Genomic DNA, 22,257 nt, shown 5'->3' on the forward strand with positions numbered 1-22,257 from the left:
CAGAAAGGTCAAAAGCCTCAACGGGTGCGGGGCAAAGTCAGGACATGCGGGGACCAAGCAGCAATCGGTATTGTAATTGTAAACTGTCGAAGCTGCGTTGGTAAAGTACCGGAACTTCAAGCGCTGATAGAAAGCATCGAAGCTCAAATCGTTATAGGTACAGAAAGCTGGCTGAAGCCAGAGATAAATTCTGCCGAAATGTTTACAAAGGTACAGACGGTGTTTAGAAAGGATAGATTGCATCCAACCAGTGGTGGAGTGTTCGTCGCTGTTAGTAGTAGTTTATCCTGTAGTGAAGTAGAAGTGGATAGTTCCTGTGAATTATTATGGGTGGAGGTTACACTCGACAACCGAGCTAGGTTAATAATTGGCTCCTTTTACCGACCTCCCGACTCAGCACCATTAGTGGCAGAACAACTGAGAGAAAATTTGGAATACATTTCACATAAATTTTCTCAGCATTTTATAGTCTTAGGTGGCGATTTCAATTTACCAGATATAGACTGGGACACTCAGATGTTTAGGACGGGTGGTAGGGACAGAGCATCGAGTGACATTATACTGAGTGCACTATCCGAAAATTACCTCGAGCAATTACACCCTCGAGCAATTAAACAGAAAACCGACTCATGGAGATAACATCTTGGACCTACTGATAACAAACAGACCCGAACTTTTCGACTCTATGTGCAGAACAGGGAATCAGTGATCATAAGGCCGTTGCAGCATCCCTGAATATGGAAGTTAATAGGAATATAAAAAAAGGGAGGAAGGTTTATCTGTTTAGCAAGAGTAATAGAAGGCAGATTTCAGACTACCTAACAGATCAAAATGAAAATTTCTGTTCCGACACTGACAATGTTGAGTGTTTATGGAAAAGTTCAAGGCAATCGTAAAATGCGTTTTGGACAGGCATGTGCCGAGTAAAACAGTGAGGGACGGGAAAAACCCACCATGGTACAACAACAAAGTTAGGAAACTACTGCGAAATCAAATAGAGCTTCACTCCAAGTTTAAACGCAGCCAAAACCTCTCAGACAAACAGAAGCTAAACGATGTCAAAGTTAGCGTAAGGAGGGCTATGCGTGAAGCGTTCAGTGAATTCGAAAGTAAAATTCTATGTACCGACTTGACAGAAAATCCTAGGAAGTTCTGGTCCTACGTTAAATCAGTAAGTGGCTCGAAACAGCATATCCAGACACTCCGGGATGATGATGGCATTGAAACAGAGGATGACACGTGTAAAGCTGAAATACTAAACACCTTTTTCCAAAGCTGTTTCACAGAGGAAGACCACACTGCAGTTCCTTCTCTAAGTCCTCGCACAAATGAAAAAATGGCTGACATCGAAATAAGTGTCCAAGGAATAGAAAAGCAACTGGAATCACTCAACAGAGGAAAGTCCACTGGACCTGACGGGATACCAATTCGATTCTACACAGAGAACGCGAAAGAACTTGCCCCCCTTCTAACAGCCGTGTAACGCAAGTCTCTAGAGGAACAGAAGGTTCCAAATGATTGGAAAAGAGCACAGGTAGTCCCAGTCTTCAAGAAGGGTCGTCGAGCAGATGCGCAAAACTATAGACCTATATCTCTGACGTCGATCTGTTGTAGAATTTTAGAACATGTTTTTTGCTCGAGTATCATGTCGTTTTTGGAAACCCAGAATCTACTATGTAGGAATCAACATGGATTCCGAAAACAGCGATCGTGTGAGACCTAACTCGCTTTATTTGTTCATGAGACCCAGAAAATATTAGATACAGGCTCCCAGGTAGATGCTATTTTTCTTGACTTCCGGAAGATATTCGATACAGTTCCGCACTGTCACCTGATAAACAAAGTAAGAGCCTACGGAATATCAGACCAGCTGTGTGGCTGGATTGAAGAGTTTTTAGCAAACAGAACACAGCATGTTGTTCTCAATGGAGAGACGTCTACAGACAAAGTAACCTCTGGCGTGCCACAGGGGAGTGTTATGGGACCATTGCTTTTCACAATATATATAAATGACCTAGTAGATAGTGTCGGAAGTTCCATGCGGCTTTTCGTGGATGATGCTGTAGTATACAGAGAAGTTGCAGCATTAGAAAATTGTAGCGAAATGCAGGAAGATCTGCAGCGGATAGGCACTTGGTGCAGGGAGTGGCAACTGACCCTTAGCATAGACAAATGTAATGTATTGCGAATACATAGAAAGAAGGATCCTTTATTGTATGATTATATGATAGCGGAACAAACACTGGTAGGAGTTACTTCTGTAAAATACCTGGGAGTATGCGTGCAGAACGATTTGAAGTGGAATGATCATATAAAATTAATTGTTGGTAAGGTGGGTACCAGGTTGAGATTCATTGGGAGAGTCCTTAGAAAATGTAGTCCATCAACAAAGGAGGTGGCTTACAAAACACTCGTTCGACCTATACTTGAGTATTGCTCATCAGTGTGGGATTGACAGAGGAGATAGAGAAGATCCAAAGAAGAGCGGCGCGTTTCGTCACAGGGTTATTTGGTAACCGTGATAGCATTACGGAGATGTTTAACAAACTCAAGTGGCAGACTCTGCAAGAGAGGCGCTCTGCATCGCGGTGTAGCTTGCTCGCCAGGTTTCGAGAGGGTGCGTTTCTGGATGAAGTATCGAATATATTGCTTCCCCCTCCTTATACCTCCCGAGATCACGATTGTAAAATTAGAGAGATTAGAGCGCGCACGGAGGCTTTCAGACAGTCGTTCTTCCCGCGAACCATACGCGACTGGAACAGGAAGGGGAGGTAATGACAGTGGCACGTAAAGGTGCCCTCCGCCACACACCGTTGGGTGGCTTGCGGAGTATAAATGTAGATGTAGATGTAGAAATCTTTAATATGTTTGTGGACTACCAGGGAGGACGGGTGAGAGTGCCTGTCTGTGAAGGCCTTTAGAAGACCTTCAGCATCCATGGACAGCCAGGCCACTGCACCCACACCATCTACCCAACAGTCTCTCCCCCTCCTCTGTATTGTCAACCCTTCCCATACCACAACTTTATGTCATAGTCACTGTGTGCAACATAAGTCACTGGCACCGTGTGTTGCATTCTTATACCTCACATCCGCTGCCTCCTGTTTCTGTACTCTCATCCCACACACTGGCTGGTCTCCCTCTAATCTGCCAGCTACCCCTCCCCAACCCCTCCCCCATAAACACAGACAAGGAAAAAAAATCCTGAATTTCCCAGTTAAAAATACAGTTTTTCTACTGAAAATGCACTATACTTGAGATAAAGTACATTATTTCTGTGGCAAGTGACAATAGACTATTCCTCGAAGCTTTAAAACTTATCAATCCCTTGAATGGTAAAGGTTTTATACACTGGCTTACAGCTTCCCAGCACTTTACAAAACGAAACCCAGCAAAAAACAAAGCATTTTGAAAAGATCTCTGATGTGTGGCAACATGTATACTGCAAATTTTCGTATTACAAAAGTACAAATAAGAATTCCACCAAATACACCATGGTAGCTTGCTCATCTTTCCCCTTCTCTTTTATCTTCGGGAAGGAACCTGTAGTTTTAAAAGCTCCAAGTGCTTTCCATTTAGTTACATACAATTCTATTAATGACAATGACCCTACTAGTGAGAAGTATCTTAAGCTTCTTAAAACAGCTGGAAATAGCTTTAATAAGGTTATGCAGATGTAAAAGGAAAATTATTGTTTGTGGAGACTTTATCATTGATTTTCTGTCAGATTGTGCCCTCAGTTAGTACTGAGAGTTGCGTCTGAATTATTGTTCTCAGCAAAATTCCCTATGAGGATTGAAAGACATACTGCAACAGCTACAGCATTTGTTTTTAGACCCAACAACCTGCAGTGATTTAGCTGTAAAACCAATATCTTATGGTTTATCTGCCCATGATCACCAAATGTTAACAATATAATTTACTGACCAGTTTGGTAAAGCTCATACAAGGAAAGTATTGTAACACAGAATCATAAACAATGACTCCATAACTATGTTCAGAGAGAAATTACGAGAAGAACGCCGGGGAAAAATTCATGCAGCAGGCATTGTTAACAGTAAATAATACAACACTTCCAAGTACTGTTTTTCCTAAAACAAGTAAGGACAAAGGGTAAAGGGTGGATAACTCCTGGGATTGAAGTATCTTGTGTTAGGAAGTTAGATCACTATGTAATTCAGACAACAATCAGTAGTCAAGATGTGAAACTCTGTTACCATCAGTTGTGGCTGCAAACACTACAGCCAGTAATAAAGAATGGAATAAAGATTTGTTAGATTTTCTTGTGCGAACAGTGCATGCATCATCCACGGGCATTAGTTTAAAAAATACAACCCCTAAGGAGATTACATAATTCATAAGGTCACTACAAATAGAAATTCTGCTGGCAATGATGGTGTTTCTAGCAGAACATAAAAATCTTGTGCTGACTTACAAGATTACCTTCAGTCTATCTTTGTAATCAATCAATGAATCAGAGCACATTTCCTGACAGACTTTGAGAGTGTGGATCACAAAATTGTACTTATTAAAGTAAAGTGTTATGGCATTAATGGTACCCATCTTGCATGGATGGAATCTCACCACCTTAACAGGAAGCAGTTCGTCTTATTAACAGACTATCTCTGGCATGAAAATAACTTTAGAGTGGGGGAACATAACATGTGAGTGCCACAGATATCAGTACTGGGGCCAAATCTTGTTTCTAAACTACATAGGTGTTCAAAAATTTTAATGGCTGTTGACAACACAAGCATGCTAATGAAGGGTACAAATTCAACCATAACAGAGACAGACCAGGTGACAGCTGAACAGGCCTATAAGTGGTCCACAGATAACAATTTCAATTTTATCCTCGCAGAGACTTATTTTATGCAATTTCAAACAAACAGTAATTACTTTTTGACATCAAAGTAGACATTAATAGTCATACACTGAATGAAGCCCAGTATTTAAAATCCCTTGGGCTCCAGCTGGATAACAAGTTCAAAAGGAGGCAACACGTGAATAAACTAATCAAGAAGCTCAGTTAAGCATTATGTACTGAATGTATGAAGCCTTGGAAGCATCGCTCGCTGTGTTGATCTAACGAGAAGAATGTTGGTTTATTTTGCACATTTTCACTCTCTGTTGTCTCGTCTTTGAGGGAGTATACCTAAAGTAAACAAAGTATTTCTTCAGCAGATGTGAGCAGTATGAATATTATGTAAAGAGGATAATCCTACATCTTCCAAAAGTCTTTTAAACAATGAAAATAATCTATTTTTGGAAATATAAAGTAAGTGAATATATTAAAAACCTACTCCCGAGTGGCAACAGGAGAAAACACACAAAAATGTTTGATGTATGCAAGCTTTCAGAGCCAGCAACTCCTCCTCCTGGCAGAAGGGTTGAAGGGGAAAGAAGAGGGTGAAGGAAAAGACTGGATAGGTAAAGGGAAAGGAGTAGATCTCATAAAAGTCACCCAGAACCTCAAGTCACCAGAGACTTACTGGATGGAAGAGAAGGAAAGACTCTTATCATGTGTGCAGCACAGAGTTAGTTTATTGTTAACACAGTATACAGATTAGGTTCCTATGATGTCTTAGTCTCACGTTAGTGTACAACTTTACTGATTCCACATTGCTGGAGATTTTTGTTCTTGATGGCATTTTGTTGTTTGTTGTTGTTGTCGTCTTCAGTCCAACAACTGGTTTGATGCGGCTGTCCATGCTACTCTATCTTGTACAAGCTTCTTCACCTCCCAGTACCTACTGCAACCTACATCTTTCTGAATCTGCTTAGTGTATTCATTTATTGGTCTCAATCTACGATTTTTACCCTCCATGCTGCCCTCCCAATACTAAATTGGTGATCCCTTCACGCCTCAGAACATGTCCTACCAACCGATCCCTTCTTCTAGTCAAGTTGTGCCACAATTTCTCTTCTCCCCAATTCTATTCAATACCTCCTCATTAGTTATGTGATCTACCCATCTAATCTTCAGCATTCTTCTATTTCAAAAGCTTCTATTCCCTTCTTGTCTAAACTATTTATCATCCATGTTTCACTTCCATACATGGCTACACTCCATTCAAATATTTTCAGAAACTACTTCCTGACATTTAAATCTACACTTGATGTTTACAAATTTCCCTTCTTCAGAAATGCTTTCCTTGCCATTGCCAGTCTACATTTTATATCCTCTCTACTTCGACCATCATCAGTGATTTTGCTCCCCAAATAGCAAAACTCATTTACTACTTTAACACTTACAGCACGGTGCCCATACGTCATATGGGCGCTGCCACCCTAACATTGGTGACAGCGCCCGTATACCGTACAGACGAGCCTTTATTTAGCTCTGTAAGCGCGTTTAACGGGTCTCCAAAAAAGTTTCGTCAACTATTGTGGAGGTAGTTCATTCTTCTTCCGCAATCTCATTCTGGGAGCGGTTGTGAGCACTGCAAAGACGAAGTTGTCTGCAGTTCATTCACAGGTGCTTACAATCAAGAAAATGGCGTGCAGCGAGTTGACGGAGGCCGAGATCTTACATATTCTTTATGGAGATGCAGGATCTGAAATTGACGATTCTGACAAAGAGGATTCGTACTCTCCAGACGAAAGTACAAGTGGTGATTCAGGTATGTATGTGTCTCAATTGTTTATAAAGTGAAGAGTTTCATTACCGCATTTTGTATTTTGAGTAGTGCTCATTACTTCACTTGCATTTAGTACTTCTTAGTACCAATCTTAGCATTATTTTTTTTCTATGCAGACAGTGGTACAGACCATCAGTCACCATCTGTGGTACCTGGTCGTGTGTGCCTCACTGAGCACAAAGAGCAAGATTGGTCGGAACTAGACAATCAGCCAGTACTGCTGGATTTCCAGGAAGTAGTCGGCGTAACATCACATTTTTCAGATGCCACTGAGGAGCTTCAATATTTTAGTTATTTGTTTGATGACGACATTATTCGGCTCATCAAAAGTGAAACGAATTGGTACGCTGGTAACGTTATTACGGCAATGAAACACAAAGGTAGCCTGAAAATAAACTCTGTTTGGCATAAGTGGTCTGCAGTAAAATCGCAAGAGATTTACTGGTTTTTCAGGATTATTTTGCGTATGTGCATCGTCAAATTGCCGAAAATCAGTGATTATTGGTCAACAGACCCATTTTTGCAGACAGGATTTGGGAGTAAATTGTTGAGTCGCGACCGATTTTGCGCTATATTGTCAATGTTACACTTGAATGACAATGCTACGTTCATTAGCAGAGGTGAAGAAAAGCATGACCCACTTCACAAAGTGAGGCCTTTTTAAAAGCAAAAGTAGTTTTCATCCAGGCATGAATCTGACAACAGATGAGGCAATGTGTCCCTTTCGTGGTAGAATAGGCTTCAGAATATACATGAAAAACAAACCCAATAAATATGGAATAAAATTGTATGCTCTCTGCGATTCATCAACTGGTTATATGCTAAACTGTGATGTATATACAGGTTCTGCAGGGAATGTTGACAGTAGTATACAGGGCCCTGTAAAAAGGTTGTGTTCATAGTACTTTGGCAAAGGACATTGCATTTATATGGATAGGTACTACACCAGTCCATCTCTTTTGGACTTGTTGTGGGAAAATAAAACTCTTGGAGTGGGAACTGTAATGAAAAACAAGAAAGGTTTACCATGAATATTCAAAACACTAAAACTAAAAAAAGATCAGATAGTTTTCAAAGGAAACACCATCTCTTGGCAGTGAAGTGGAAGTCAAAACGAGACGTTTTTTGTCTTTCCACAAAGCATTAAGTCTACCAGCACTAGTATTCAAGTGAGGGCCAAAGGTGGAAATTGTAAAGCCAGACGCTATTATTGATTACAATAAGAATAAAGCTGGGGTTGACAGAGCAGATTAGTTCTCCAGCTATTATCCGTTTGCCCGAAAAACTTTGAAGTGGTGGAAAAAGCTGTTTTTCCACTTGTTTAACATGTCAACTGTCAACAGTTTTATTTTATATAAAGAGAAGACTAGGAAGAATGTATTCCTAGTAGACTTAATTCACGAAGTGGGGAAGAAATTGGCTGAGAAGGGCAGAAGTAATTTTCAGCAACAAGCTGCTTCATCCTCACAAATTTGCAAGGCACTGTCCAGAGAAGGTCCCACCCACTGCAAACAAGGTGAATACTATTAGGTATTGGAAAGTATGTTCAGACAGGGGGAAGAAAGCGCATCAGGAAGGAAAGTAGATGGAGGTGCAAGGACTGTGGTGTTGGCCTTTGTGTCCCACAGCGTTTCCAGGATTTTCACACAAAGGCTACTACATCTGAACTATTAAAATACTCTAGTTTACAGATACCTGCAGTTAGGCATTCCAGTGATATTTTTTTAAAATTTAGATACAGTAGAATGGCATTACTCAGGAAAGAGATCTTGTAAAACTTTTTTGTCCACGACATTTTTGTGTTTTCTTTATTTAATTATAACACCCATTTGTATTTTATATTGTAAAATAAACTCACATTCATGTAAAGCTCTTACTATTTTCCTTTTAAATGATGTAAGAACCATATTCCTAACTTTTTCTGTTCTTTGCAATCTAATTTCAAACATCCATTATATATGCCAGTTCACAGCCAAGTGCCGGGTGTAAAGAGGGCAGTGTTGAAAGTGTTGAGTGTCTCATTTCCTAATCTAATTCCCACAGCGTCACTCGACTTAATTTGACTACATTCGATTATCCTCATTTTGATTTTGTTGATGTTCATCTTATATCCTCCTTTCACGACACTGTCCATTCTGTTCAACTGCTCTTCCAAGTCCTTTGCTCTCTCTGACAGAATTACAACGTCATCGGCAAACCTCAAAGTTTTTATTTCTTCTCCACGGATTTTAATACCTACTCTGGATTTTTCTTTTGTTTCCTTTACTGCATGCTCTATATACAGATTGAATAACATCGCGGATAGGCTATAACCTTGTCTCACTCCCTTCCCAACCACTGCTTCCCTTTAATTAATTAATTAATTAATGAGTATTGTGCCTTCTGCATGTAATTACTGTCCAGCCTATCTGTCTCTGTAAAAACCTTGGCAAATCATACTTTATCAGTGTGGTACACTAACGAAGTACAACTGTTGTTAATTTTCTTATTCAAGTATGTATTTTAGTTATATTTTACGCGTCTAGTTCCGTAGGATCAAATTCAGTAGCAAATCTCCAAGGTCATGGAATGTGTCAGTACATGAAATTACAACATAAAAGTAATAACAGATAAAATAAAATGTTTATGAAGAAAAACAAAACCAAGCCACAAGTTTATCTAAACACAATCAACAATATAATGCAGGAATCAGCTTAATTATTCAAGGAACGCATTGACAGAATAGAACAAGTGACCCATGCGGAAACTCTTCAGTTTTGACTTGAGAGCGTGTGGATTACTGCTAAGATTTTTCAATTCTTGTGGTAGCTTATTGAAAATGGATGCAGCAGTATACTGCACACCCTTCTGCACAAGAGTCAAGGAAGCGCGACCCAAATGCAGATTAAATTTGTGCCTAGTATTAACTGAATGAAAGTTTCTAATTCTTGGGAATAAGCTGATACTGTTAACAAGAGACAACAGTAAAGAATATATATATTGAGATGCCAATGTCAGAACACCCAAATTAATGAACAGTGATATACAAGAAGTTTGTTAACTTACGCCACTTACTGCCCAAACCACCCATTTCTGTGCCAAAAATATCTTTTGAGACTGGGAAGAATTACCCCAGAATATAATACCATATGTCATAATCAAATTAAAATAAGTAAAGCTCGCTATTTGTCATGTTGAACTAACACTTCAGATACCATTTGAATACTAAAAATGGTAGCATTAAGTCTTTGAACAAGATCCTGAATGTGGGCTTTCCATGACAGTTTACTGTCTATCTGAACACCTAGAAATTTCAACTGCTCAGTTTCACTTATCATATGCCCATTCTGTGAAATTAAAATGTAGAGTTTTGCTGAACTGTGTGTTAGAAACTGTAAAAACTGAGTATTACTGTGATTTAGAGTTAGCTTATTTTCTACAAGCTATGAACTTCTGTCATGAACTGTAGTACTTGAAGCAGTGCCAATGTTACACTCAACATCCTTTACTGCCAAGCTCGTGTCAGCAGCACATACAAATATTTTAGAATCACCTGTAATACTAGAGGGCATATCATTTATATAAATAAGAAACAGGAGTGCCGTCCCCCCTCCCCCCCCCCCCAGCACTGATATCTCAGCACACTGCTCCCCCCCCCCCCCCCCCATTTGACTATAACCCTCCCTCAGACCCCATATCGTAGCCATTCTCAACACTGGATAATGACCTTTTGCTGTCTCTTGCTAAAGTAAGAGGTGAACCAATTGTGAGCTACTACACGTATTCCATAACTTCTGGAGCAATATTTTGTGATCAACACAATCAAATGCCTTAGTTAAATCAAAAAAGATGACTAGCATTCAAAACCTTTTGTTTAACCCATCCAGTACCTCACAGAGAAAAGAGAATAAAACATTTTTAGTTGCTAAACCACTTCTAAAACCGATCTGTACATTTGACAGCAATTTATGAGAAATAAAATGATCAATTATCCTTACACAGCCTTTTCAATAACTTCAGCAAATACTAATAGCATAGAAATAGATCTAAATTGTCTACATTATCCCTTTATCCATTTTTATAAAGTAGCTTTACTACTTAGTGCTTTACTCGATCAGGAAACCGACCATTCTTCAAGGAAAAATTACAAATATGCCTAAGTATAGGACTAACATGTGCTAGTCACTCCATCATATCCATAAGAGCCCTTAGTCTTCAGTGATTTAATTATTGACCCAATCTCCCCCTTGTCAGTATCACAGAGGAGTATTTCAGACATCAATCTCAGAAAGGCATTTTCCAAGAGATTTATATGATTCCCTGTAGAAACTACGATTTTATTTAATTCAGCAACAGCAATGCTCAGAAAGTGATTTTAAATATTGTACACATATCTATCTATCAGCAACAGAAATATTTTTACTACAAACTGACTTTATATCATCAACCTTGTGCTGCTGATCAGACACTTCCTGGCCATATGGTTTTAATTTTATCCAGTGAATTAGCTGTTCTACCTTTTCCCTTCCTATTAACATTTTTAAGCAACTTACAATACCGTTTGAAATGGGCTATGATAGCTTCTAACATTATGATACAAATCCCACTTTGTTCTACATGATATTCTTATCCCACTAGTCACCCACCCAGACTGCCTTTTACTACTAGTACCCTGTTTAGAATGTTCTAATGGAAAGCAGCTTTCAAAGAGCATGAGAAATGTGTTAAGGAAAGCATTATATTAGTCACCTATGGTAGTGCCCCCAGAATTTCACAAAAGTCTGGAGACACTTGTGTTCCAGCCATTTTGAACACGCGTTATTTTAAAGCAGGTCATAAGGATGAGCATGGGATACTGCGCCCATTTATTGTTTGTGTAGGCGAAACTGGAAGGGAGATAATTCGTCGGCACTGGCAAGTGTTCAGCGCGACCTGCCAAGATTAAGCAAATACAGCCCGGAAGCTCCGTGGCTGGCTGCAAAGAGTAATGCAGCATTGTATTGTTAAAAAATAAATGGAGATACTCGAAATAGTGACTGTTTATTAGACGTTGAACTGCTGTTGAGAGTACGTGGATAGTCAACCATGATAAAAGCTTATGTATTAATTGTGTTCAAAAATGTGTAATTAATTGATTCTGGGTACCCGGTAACGTGTGGCCTTACGTCAAAGTTTCGTTGTTTTTTTGTACAAAGTGGAAATAAATATGTTCTGGTGGATTGAATGATATTCCAAGAGTTGCGTATTTTTTAAATAAGAAGAGAGAGAGAGAGAGAGAGAGAGAGAGAGAGAGAGAGAGAGAGAGAGCGCGAGAGAGTGAAAGAGTGAAAATTTCCCTTTCCTAGCAGTAAAATCTTCGGAGAAGTGTCCGGTGCTAGCCGGAGACATTGGCGCTGCAAGAAAGCAGAACCAGCATTCTTCAACAAGTAAGTCCATGAAAACGCTTAAGCTGTATAGAGAGAGCTTAACATTACACCGGGCCACCGCACTATGTTATCGGCACTATGAACATCCTGCCACTTTTGTTCCTCAATGAGGTTTAAAAAACACTCTATTGCCATTGGATTAGTTTTTCAACATACTGTGTAATTTTTGAGTACCAAAACCTTTCAGTGCTAAAATTTGTGCATCATGGTCTGAAAGGCCATTCACCATTTTACTAAGAGAATGCCAATCTAATAATGAAGAATCAATAAAAATATTATTATGGCTGTGTTACTGTTCCCCTGCACCCTGGCTGGAAAAAACACAGTCAGCATTAGATCATATGAATTTAGGAGATGTCCCAGCATCCTTTTTCTAGCACAATCACATACAAAATTAATACTGAAGTCACCACATATAACTAACTTTTGGTATGTACGTCCTATAAAATGAACCAAGAACCCTCTCTAGATTGAGCAAAAATGATCTGAAGTCACGAGTTTGGGGATCTATAAACAACAACAATTAGAAGTTTAGTTTCTCTAAATTCAACTGCCCCTGCACAACATTCAAATACTTGTTGAGTGCAGTGCCGCGATACATCTATGGAATACTGTTTTTTATCTAAAAACAAAGATGATGTAACTTACCAAACGAAAGCATTGGTATGTTGATAAACACACAAATAAACACAAACACAAACACAAAATCCAAGCTTTCGCAACCAACGGTTGCTTCATCAGGAAAGAGGGAAGGAGAGGGAAACACGAAAGGATGTGGGTTTTAAGGAAGAGGGTAAGGAGTCATTCCAATCCTGGGAGCGAAAAGACTTACCTTAGGGGGAAAAAAGGACAGGTATACACTCGCACACACACACACACATCCATCCGCACATATACAGACACAAGCAGACATTTGTAAAGGCAAAGAGTTTAGCCTAAACTCTTTGCCTTTACAAATGTCTGCTTGTGTCTGTATATGTGTGGATGGATATGTGTGTGTGTGTGTGTGTGTGTGTGTGTGTGTGTGTGTGTGTGTGTGCGCGCACGAGTGTATACCTGTCCTTTTTCCCCCCTAAGGTAAGTCTTTTCACTCCTGGGATTGGAATGACTCTTTACCCTCTCCCTTAAAACCCACATCCTTTCGTTTTCCCTCTCCTTCCCTCTTTCCTGATGAAGCAACCGTCGGTTGGGAAAGCTTGAATTTTGTGTGTGTGTGTGTGTGTGTGTGTGTGTGTGTGTGTGTGTGTGTGTGTGTGTGTGTGTTTGTTTATATTTGTGTGTCTATCAACATACCAACGCTTTCGTTCGGTAAGTTACATCATCTTTGTTTTTAGATATATTTTTCCCACGTGGAATGTTTCCCTCCATTATATTCATATCATCAATTTGGATACTGTTTTTTTATGTACATGGCCACTCCCCTGCTCCACAAAGAACTGCTCTAAGAACAGCCAGCTAATCTTTATCCTGGTAAAGAAAGCCTCTACTACTACTACTACTACTACTACTACTACGACGTGATCTGGCCCAGTGGACCGCACGCATCTACAAGTTTCCTCCTCCACTGTATTCTGTCCATTGCTGCTATCCGCCATCCGTCGACATCTATTGACACTTGGTTTAAATCTTCATGGAGTCCATCCCTCCAACGCTTCTTGGGTCTCCCTGGCGGTCTCTTTCCTGTAGGTGTGAAATCCAGGAGCGTCCGAGGCCATCTGTGATCCTCTATCCGGGCCACATGGCCGGCCCACTGCATTCATTTGGCTTTGACAGTTCCTGCTATGTTGGGCTGTTGGTATAGTTCCTCAAGCTCTTGGTTGTATCTGATCCTCCATTCCCCCGTATTTGCATCCAGAACCGGACCGAAGGTCTTCTGAGGCACTTTTCTCTCAAAAACAAGGAGCTTATGGAAGTCCTGTTTCCGGATACTTCATGTCTCACAGCCATATAGAACAACAGGCTGGATCAGGGTTTTGTACAGTCGGGTCTTGAACTGATGGAGAGATATCTGGACTGAAGCAGTGTGCTAGGATGTGGTAAGATTGGTTTCCTGCTTGTATTCTGGCATTGATCTCTGCTTCACATGACGAGTTCTCAGTGAAAAGTGCCCCTAGGTATTTGAATTCATGTACTCTCTTGTAGGACTGGTCCCCAACCTGCCGTGATTGTACATGATCAGCAGTCTGACAATGACCACACGTCATAACGAGGGACTCTGTCTTGGCTTCGTTTATGTTTAGCACAAATTTGGTGGTAGCCTCCTTTAGTGCTTTGGTCATTTGCTCCAACTCTGAACTGTCAAATAATTTAAGTGGTGCTCCAATATACCAATTCTGTCAGAGTCAGCATCTATAAGCAGTTCACTAACTTTATCTCTAAAACCTCTTACATTTTGATGAAATGTGCTAATTCCTTCTCTACTTACCTCCTCTGAATGTGATTCCTTTGTTAGAGGGACTTCCTTTAAGCAGGAATACCTATCAGCTGACTAAATTTAATAAATGACTTCAACACATAAACAACTTTAAAAAACACAGTGGGTGAAAGCTTCCAAAAGTTTAGTCAACCAAACTGATTTTGTTGTAATTTACACTACTTCCAGTTTGCAATGTCAATGATAAGCAGCACACAGTGTGCAAAGCAGTGAAGCAGAATATTAGCACAATGAGAGTTTAAAAAAAATGGTGAAGGTGCTACATATCTGGGTATTTGGGGAAACGTATATCATGATTTGTTTTCTTTCAGCACAGAGAACACACAGCATATCACAGTACTCACAAATGGAATGTCACATGCATTTGTCAGTAGTTTTAAAGTATGCTGCAATGGAAAAAAAAAGATGTCAAACTTTTAGAGTACAGTCTTTACTAATGAAGGAAAACTATCAGTCCCCTGCCTTGCAAGTGAGTAGTTGCCTTTTCTCATATTTGTTGTTTCCATACTAGAATCTCCATTTTTGTAATTTTTGCCATGTATGATGGCAGATGAGTGGACCCAAGGAATGTGACAGCAGTAATGGTTTGGTTGATTTAAGGTAAGATTCTTACTGTAACGCAGTGTGTTACACTTGTGAATGCAGTTGTGCACCTGAAAACTTCACTGCAATTACCATTATCTGTACATAATAGATTACTTTTATTTGCATATTTTCCACACAGAAATCACAAAAACCCAGCTGATGTTATGAAAACATTAAGAAATTTTACATAATGCAAGTGCTGTATTTTGCAAGTGAATATCTTAATTAATATTACTAAAAGAAAATTTTTAAACTGATGAATAATCAAATGATTATTACATAGAATGCTTCATAATTGTATAATTAACTCCAAAAAGCATACTATAGCACCACAAAATTTGCATGACTCAAAGTATATATTATCTGCATTTTTTACAGTTTTTTTTTTTTTTTTATTAAAGAAGATGCTATAAATATGTACTAATATTAACTCCACTGACAGCGAGCTGCTGAATTTTTCAACAAATTTATCTCAGACTCGTAGAGCCAACATACTAAAAAAACATTTATGTAATATTCCATGGGCACATGGAGGAACATAGACATATTAAAACTGAAATATAAAGAATTAATGTTCACATCAATACTTATTTTATATTTAACACATTTTTGGCTTTCTAGGTCACCATCAGACAACTTAAGACTAGACAGACAGTCGATAAAACATCAAAAGAGAGCTTGTATCTGGACAAATATGGTTCTTTTCAAAGATATGCGACACTTTTATGGCTATATACCTACATGAAAAACACACATTGCAATATCTCAATCTGATATTGGTGCAAAACAATAAATATTCTGTAATCATTTGCTGAATGTATTGGACACTAAAGACGCGAGTATAAATCCCTGAACCCCCTGAGTGACCGACAAACATACTGTACTATTCATGTTATACAGATGTTGATTAAAGTCTCTCAACTATACACATACTGATACACTGTCCTTAAGCATACTGAAGTAGACACAAAGAAGCTCTGGACAAATAAACCTTATATTAACTTCAAAGATTAACAGTATAATAATATAAAGGCCAAAATAGTACACCAAGTGAGTATTGGCACAGGCTACTACATTATATGGACAAAATTACAGGTGAAAGTAAGGAACAGCCAAAATGGGGGATTGGGGATCAGAGGGCAGAGAGGAGGAAGGAGTCAACGCAATGTGGGGAGAGGGGAACACAAACATTATCTAATGGTGAAAAAGTGTGTTAACTGGCTGCTGCTATTTTAGCATGGGCCCTACATGTGTACCAATTTATAATCAGCCTTCCAATAAATTGGATGTGTGCAGGGGCTTCCCAACCAATTTTTCTTGTCAGGTGGTCAGTTGGGTCTGACCGTCTGATATCCAACACACACCTCCCTCTGACCACCACCACTTCACTCAACAAATTGTGCCATGCATTACGCTGTCCGACCAACTTCCTGAAATGATCATCTGCAGTTTGCGTGCATGAACAGATATGCTTTTTAAAATGGCTAATGTGGCAGATAGCAAGGAAGATAAAGGTGTTATGAGATAATTTATAGAGAGATGCCTTCTGCTTCATTACTATTATTTATTATGACTATTTATGCTACAAATGACAATAATATTGTTTACCTGAATATTATTTATTTCATTTTGGTATTTGTTTTAATTTATCTTGATATATTTCCTCAGGCAACTATAAATCATGTTGCAGGTCTTAGGAATCATTCTGGACAATAATTGTGGAGAAACAACAGCAGTGAATCTGAGATCCTTTAACTTCTTCCAGAGGCTAGAAACCACAATGTTTCTAACAGCTTCTCCTTGCAGCGTACAGTCTCTCTCGTAACTGTTCTTTTTCATTAACAATGTTTTCATGACATTCAGCAGCTCCACAAAGCATTTTCATCAATTCTTAGGTAATCATGAAAATAATCAAGCTCACAGGTCCTTAAGTAAAGAGCATGGGTGAATTTCTTTCTTTGCATCAGTTACTTCTTTGCATCAGTTACTTCTTTGCCCACAGCTTTCTCTCTGTTTTCTCGGCTTTGTTACCTCTAAAACAGCCAAGATAAATCTCAATTTTTTTCTGTGTCAAAAAAGGTGGCATCACATCAAACAAAACCTCAATGAATTTACTATAAATAATTTACAACCACTGACTGGAACAGAGTGCCACTGCAATCACTTAGTGTAATTGATTGGGAAATGTGTAGGTTGTGCACAAATTGGTTGGTTGGTTGGACAATAAATTGGTGTATATGGCCCTTTAGTATTAAGTGAAGCTTCTGTGGTTGGTGTATACTGAGAGCCAGAATTTCAAGTAATGTTGTAATGCCAGTTTTCCTCCTTTAATTCCAAAGAAACACTTTTTTTTATATTTAAATTCACATCCTTGAAAGGTAAGTTTACAGTGGAGTTGGAAGGACACTCAATAACCTTCTTAGACCTTACCACGACATTAGCAAGCTAAAACATTTAAGGCACACAGCAAAAAGTAACTTCTACAGACAAGTAATACCTGCCACTTTTCAGCATCCTGTAACACAAAAGCATGCAGCCTCCCACTTAATGGTGCACTGTGAGAGCTACAGGTAGGCCAAGAGATCTCCAGGCTGAGCATTCTATGTGCTTAAATGTGCCAAGTTGCAATAGCTCTGTTGGATCTCCAGGGCTAGTTAGAGTGGTAGAATGCCATGTCTTTTACATGCATCACGCATAGGGTGCCCACGAGTTTGAGTGAGCTGAGGATACCAGCACAAGTGAGATGCATGTTTAAAGCACATAAGACCAAGAGGGTCACACTCTTCAGAAGTGTCCCGCATTAAACTGCTTGACATATTACTCACTTCAGACATGTTTAGGATAAGGGGATGCTTCTTTTAAAATGTGATATAAAAGGGTTTTGTCTCTTTCACGAACAGGGGCTCGTCGTGCTGCTTTGAACTCAAACCAGCACATTTGTTAGATGCCTCCAAAGCAAGTTTTTTTTCAAAAGGATTTTCAAAGGGCCTTCATCTCCTCAAATACTCGAAATGAATGCATGATTTTGCCACCTGTGGGGAACTGGCAGTGTGTGTCAGTCACCCAAAATATTGTATGCTATTTGTTAAACACTGCATGAAAGACAAGCGCCAAAGAGGCATCCTGTCTTGCAACACTTTCAAAAGAACTATTGTACGTATTACATTAAATGTATATGCATGTCCAAAGGAACTTTGGATCGTAATTTGGAACAACAGAGGCACTGCAAAATCATATTTATCCACCGACACTGGGCAAGCGACTTTCAAGTAAAATGTCTCAGCTATATGGAAATATACATAATGGATGTATGAGTACAGGCTATGGACACATGGTTGACGACATATGAAAGTTTGGGCCTGCCTGTGAGTCATGTATGGATAGCTAAAAGGTATGCCGACCACTTGCGATAAGCAGCAAATCCGGGTTTGAGTACCAGTCCAGCACAAATTTTCATTGTCGTAATTCCAGTCTACAGCTGATGGTCATCCATAAGTGCCATTTCGAATACATTTAATGCATTTCGCAATGATTGTAGTAACCGCAGTGCCTGTTCCTTTGCATGTCCAAAGGAACTTTGCATCGTAATTCAGAATAATGCAGACACTATAATATCGTATTGTACGTATTGTCAGCATTGCTTGAGGCTCACCACCCTTATCAGGGTAAGTAATGTAGGGACACAGAGTATTAGATTGGCTGTTCCTTTTCTTTTTTTCTTTTTCTTTTAATTAACTGTCTTATCACATCAAAATATGAATAGCAGTGTGTATCAGTGACGTGGAAAACATCTGTGTATTTAATTCAATGACAAAATTAGTACATGGTAATAGAATAATGCAAGATAAAGACAGAGCAGACTTTGTAAATATACAGTGTTTGATATCATTAAAATCAGCATTTAAGTGTAACTTAGGAAATAACTTTTGTTTGGTTATAGTTGTTAAGGCTGGCCAACTGGTTCACATCATATGTAATTGTATCTTATTTCACAGCACAATGATGAAATAACATCCAGGGAGGCAGTCAGCCAATAGCAAGAGACTGAAGAATGTAGAGGGGATATGAGACATTTCCTTTAAATGGATTAGGGACTTCGGTCGGGGCTCAAGAAGGAAAAGGCATATCGGTCTTAGAAGGAGCTGTGTTTTCTGAAATGTGTAAGTCTCCAAATTTTGCTTTTTGTCAAGAGTATACCGCATTTTAGAAGATTTTTGTGTGGTTGAACTTTAAGAGTTTTGAGCGTTCAATGGATTTCTCTCTTTTGGATTACTCTGGCCAGTAACATCACATCTAAGCCAAAAAAATCATGTTAGTGTGGCCGGGCTCAGGAACATTAGAGTAGTTTTTTCCAAACTATTAAGTAAGATTTTGTGTCTGCCTGGTAAACTGACTACAGCAGAAGCGACAGATAAGAAGTATCATTGGTAAACAGTTGTTATTAAATAAACAAAGTTCATTGTGTCATCTAGTTTCATTTGTAAAATCCAACTCCAGCTACACAGATTTGGTTAGAATGCAGGTAGCTGGTCGGCTAGGACATTATAAACTTGAGATCATTTTAAAGAGAACTATTTCATAGCAGTGTACAACTGACCATATACAAAGTCTGATGAACCAAAATTATGATAAAATCCGATTGTACATTTATGTTTCCTCACTAGGAAGGATTGTAGTCTGCAAAAGGGAGTCATAGCTCGCAACTGCCTGCTATCTACCCCACAAACCAAATCAAATTTTGAAATTACTTAAAAATAATTAAAGAAATTGCATGCAGTAATGGTTCTAGCCCTATCCTGATTGATATCATACATAGTAGGGGATAACATCACATCTGTATCCTCCTCAGAAGGCATTAAATGATACTGACAGCAAATTGGCCCCCATGTTATTTGTAGGTAGGAAATATACGTCAACTTTCTACATTCAGAATACTGTTGCTCTCTACATTCAGAATACTGTTGCTCTCTACATTCAGAATAATGTTGCTCATATTTTTTTCAACAGCAAAGATAAGATTCTACCTTTAGAACAGAGTGGAATTTACAGGATTTTCTGCAATTTGTGTTGCCAATTATATGTAAGTCAATTAGGTAGGCCTACAACTACTAGACTGACTGAACATGAAACGAGTTGGAGAACAAAAAAGAAAGATTCTTCCTTTGCTGAGCACGTTGAGAATGAGTGTCATGATAGTAAATGTGATGTTTTCCACAGACCAAATAAAGGAAGAAAACTAACATTACTAGAATTTCTGGCTATCAGTACGCACAAATCTCAGAATCCTGACCAGAGGATTAATGATCAAATAAAGTTCCACTATTCATCTTCACGAAAGTAGCAGAAGCCAGTTAACATTTTACCCACCATATGGTAACGTCCTTGTTGTAAATAGTTGAACTGTTTCCCACTCCCCACATTGCACTGATTCCTTACTCCCTTTTGCCCCCCCCCCCCCTCCCTCCACCATCCCATTTTGCTTTTAATCTATGAATCTAATATAATGTTTATCTCTTCATACCTTCTTTGTGTCTATGTCAGTATCCTTAATGACGATTTATCAGTTTCTGTATAAGTGAGAGACATTAACCAGTATTTATATTAATGTGGATAGCACAATATGTTGTATGTCACTCAGTCAGTGGGTTTAGGGATTCACTCTCCATCTTTAGAGTCTAAACATTCTGCATATCATTACAGAATATTTCTTGTTTTGAACACATATCAAACTGAAATACTGCAATTTGTATTTTTAGTGTTGTGTTGGGGTATGAGATTTTCCAGGTGTTTAGTAGCCAAAATTTTTGGAAATATATCAATTCATTGACTGAATGTGAAATGTAATACTAATTTTGAATATAAATGAACAAACTTTATTAGCAAAAGATCTTTTCATTTTTTTAATTATGAAAAATCTTCCTGAACTTAAGTTTAATTATTATTTCAAAGGCTTTAATAAGGAGCAAGTCTTGTTTCATATGTTCTATTACTCGTCTGAGGTATTCCGCGTGGTCTCCATGCCATCACAAGAGCATTAAAGCTGTAGTTGGAATCATTATGTGCAAAGTAATCAGACGTGGCAAAGAATCTTATGTGTGAACTGTGGCCAGAAGATTGTAACAATAATGTATATACTGATGTATTGATACTCTTGTTTTTAAAGGAAAGTTTCGGTGTTTGCTTCAGATGTGTTGTAGCTAGATGATTAACCTTTAATCACATTTTGTAATTAAAGGCACAATAAAAGCCTTTCTATAAATCTGAGTTGATGAGCCCTGGTTTTAGTGGAAGTTGAGCTCTTCTATAGCCATAAGAATTATCAATGAGTCGGGGGTTCAGAAGCTTCTCAGAGCTGAAGACCAGCAATGAGATAATTTATACAATGACTGAACCCTCACAGTTGATATATAGCCATAAAATAGTCACGTATCTTTGAAAATAACAATATTCATCCAGATTCAAGCCCTCTCTGCTGTTGAGTGGACCGTGTTTAGTCTTAAGAAAGCCAAAAAATAGTTCACAATGAAATAAAAAATAAATATTATTGTGGACATTAATGCTCTTTATTTCAGTTTTAATATATTAAGTCTTAGTTTCCAAACTGTGTTTAAAACATACCTCTGTATTCCCCATCAGCTTAACACCTATGATGGTACTTTCAGTCAGCATGAGTGAACGAGGATTCACTTCAACTGATCCACGAGAACCTACAACCTGTAAGAGTTGCATATTAGAACGGCTGTTCCAAAAATGCTGGTAAGTTTAAAAAAAGACATATTAACTGCAACAAATACAATATCAAGAAATATTTCACAAGAAACTTAGTATATTTACACCACTGTAACAAAATTCACTGATTAAAATGGAAAGTGTTACATCATGAAGCACCAGATTGATATTTATTCTATTTGTGATGTTCATCACATAATGGGGATTAAAATATTAAACTTTCATTCTGTTCAAAGCTGAGATCCCATCATCATCCTCAATCTGACTCTTCAAGGCCACGAATACACTCTTATTTGTTGTGGTACAGAAGCAAATAGCCTCCAAATGTCATGCTGATAAATTTCTTCCCTGAAACAAATGCTTCATTCATTCAGACTGCTGGCTGGAGGCTGTTATGAAAGTACGTCATCCTATCATGTCCTAGATATGAAACTGAAAACGACAGTTATGGATCTGCAGTGCC

The 22,257-nt window shown here is 38.6% G+C and overlaps 1 protein-coding gene across 3 annotated transcripts in view; it reads right to left on the minus strand.

Annotated features, from left to right (window-relative positions):
- The window catches only part of LOC124795484 (zeta-crystallin-like), a 155,060-nt gene that overhangs the window by 2,857 nt on the left and 129,946 nt on the right, over positions 1 to 22,257 (minus strand). For all 3 annotated transcript variants that reach the window (XM_047259528.1, XM_047259529.1, XM_047259526.1), the window contains exon 7: positions 21,684 to 21,779. In XM_047259528.1, the coding sequence (XP_047115484.1) occupies positions 21,684 to 21,779 (96 nt within the window). The remainder of the gene's footprint in view (positions 1 to 21,683; positions 21,780 to 22,257) is intronic.

Source organism: Schistocerca piceifrons, chromosome 4 (genome assembly GCF_021461385.2).
Source record: "Schistocerca piceifrons isolate TAMUIC-IGC-003096 chromosome 4, iqSchPice1.1, whole genome shotgun sequence".
Classification (NCBI taxonomy): Eukaryota; Metazoa; Arthropoda; class Insecta; order Orthoptera; family Acrididae; genus Schistocerca; species Schistocerca piceifrons.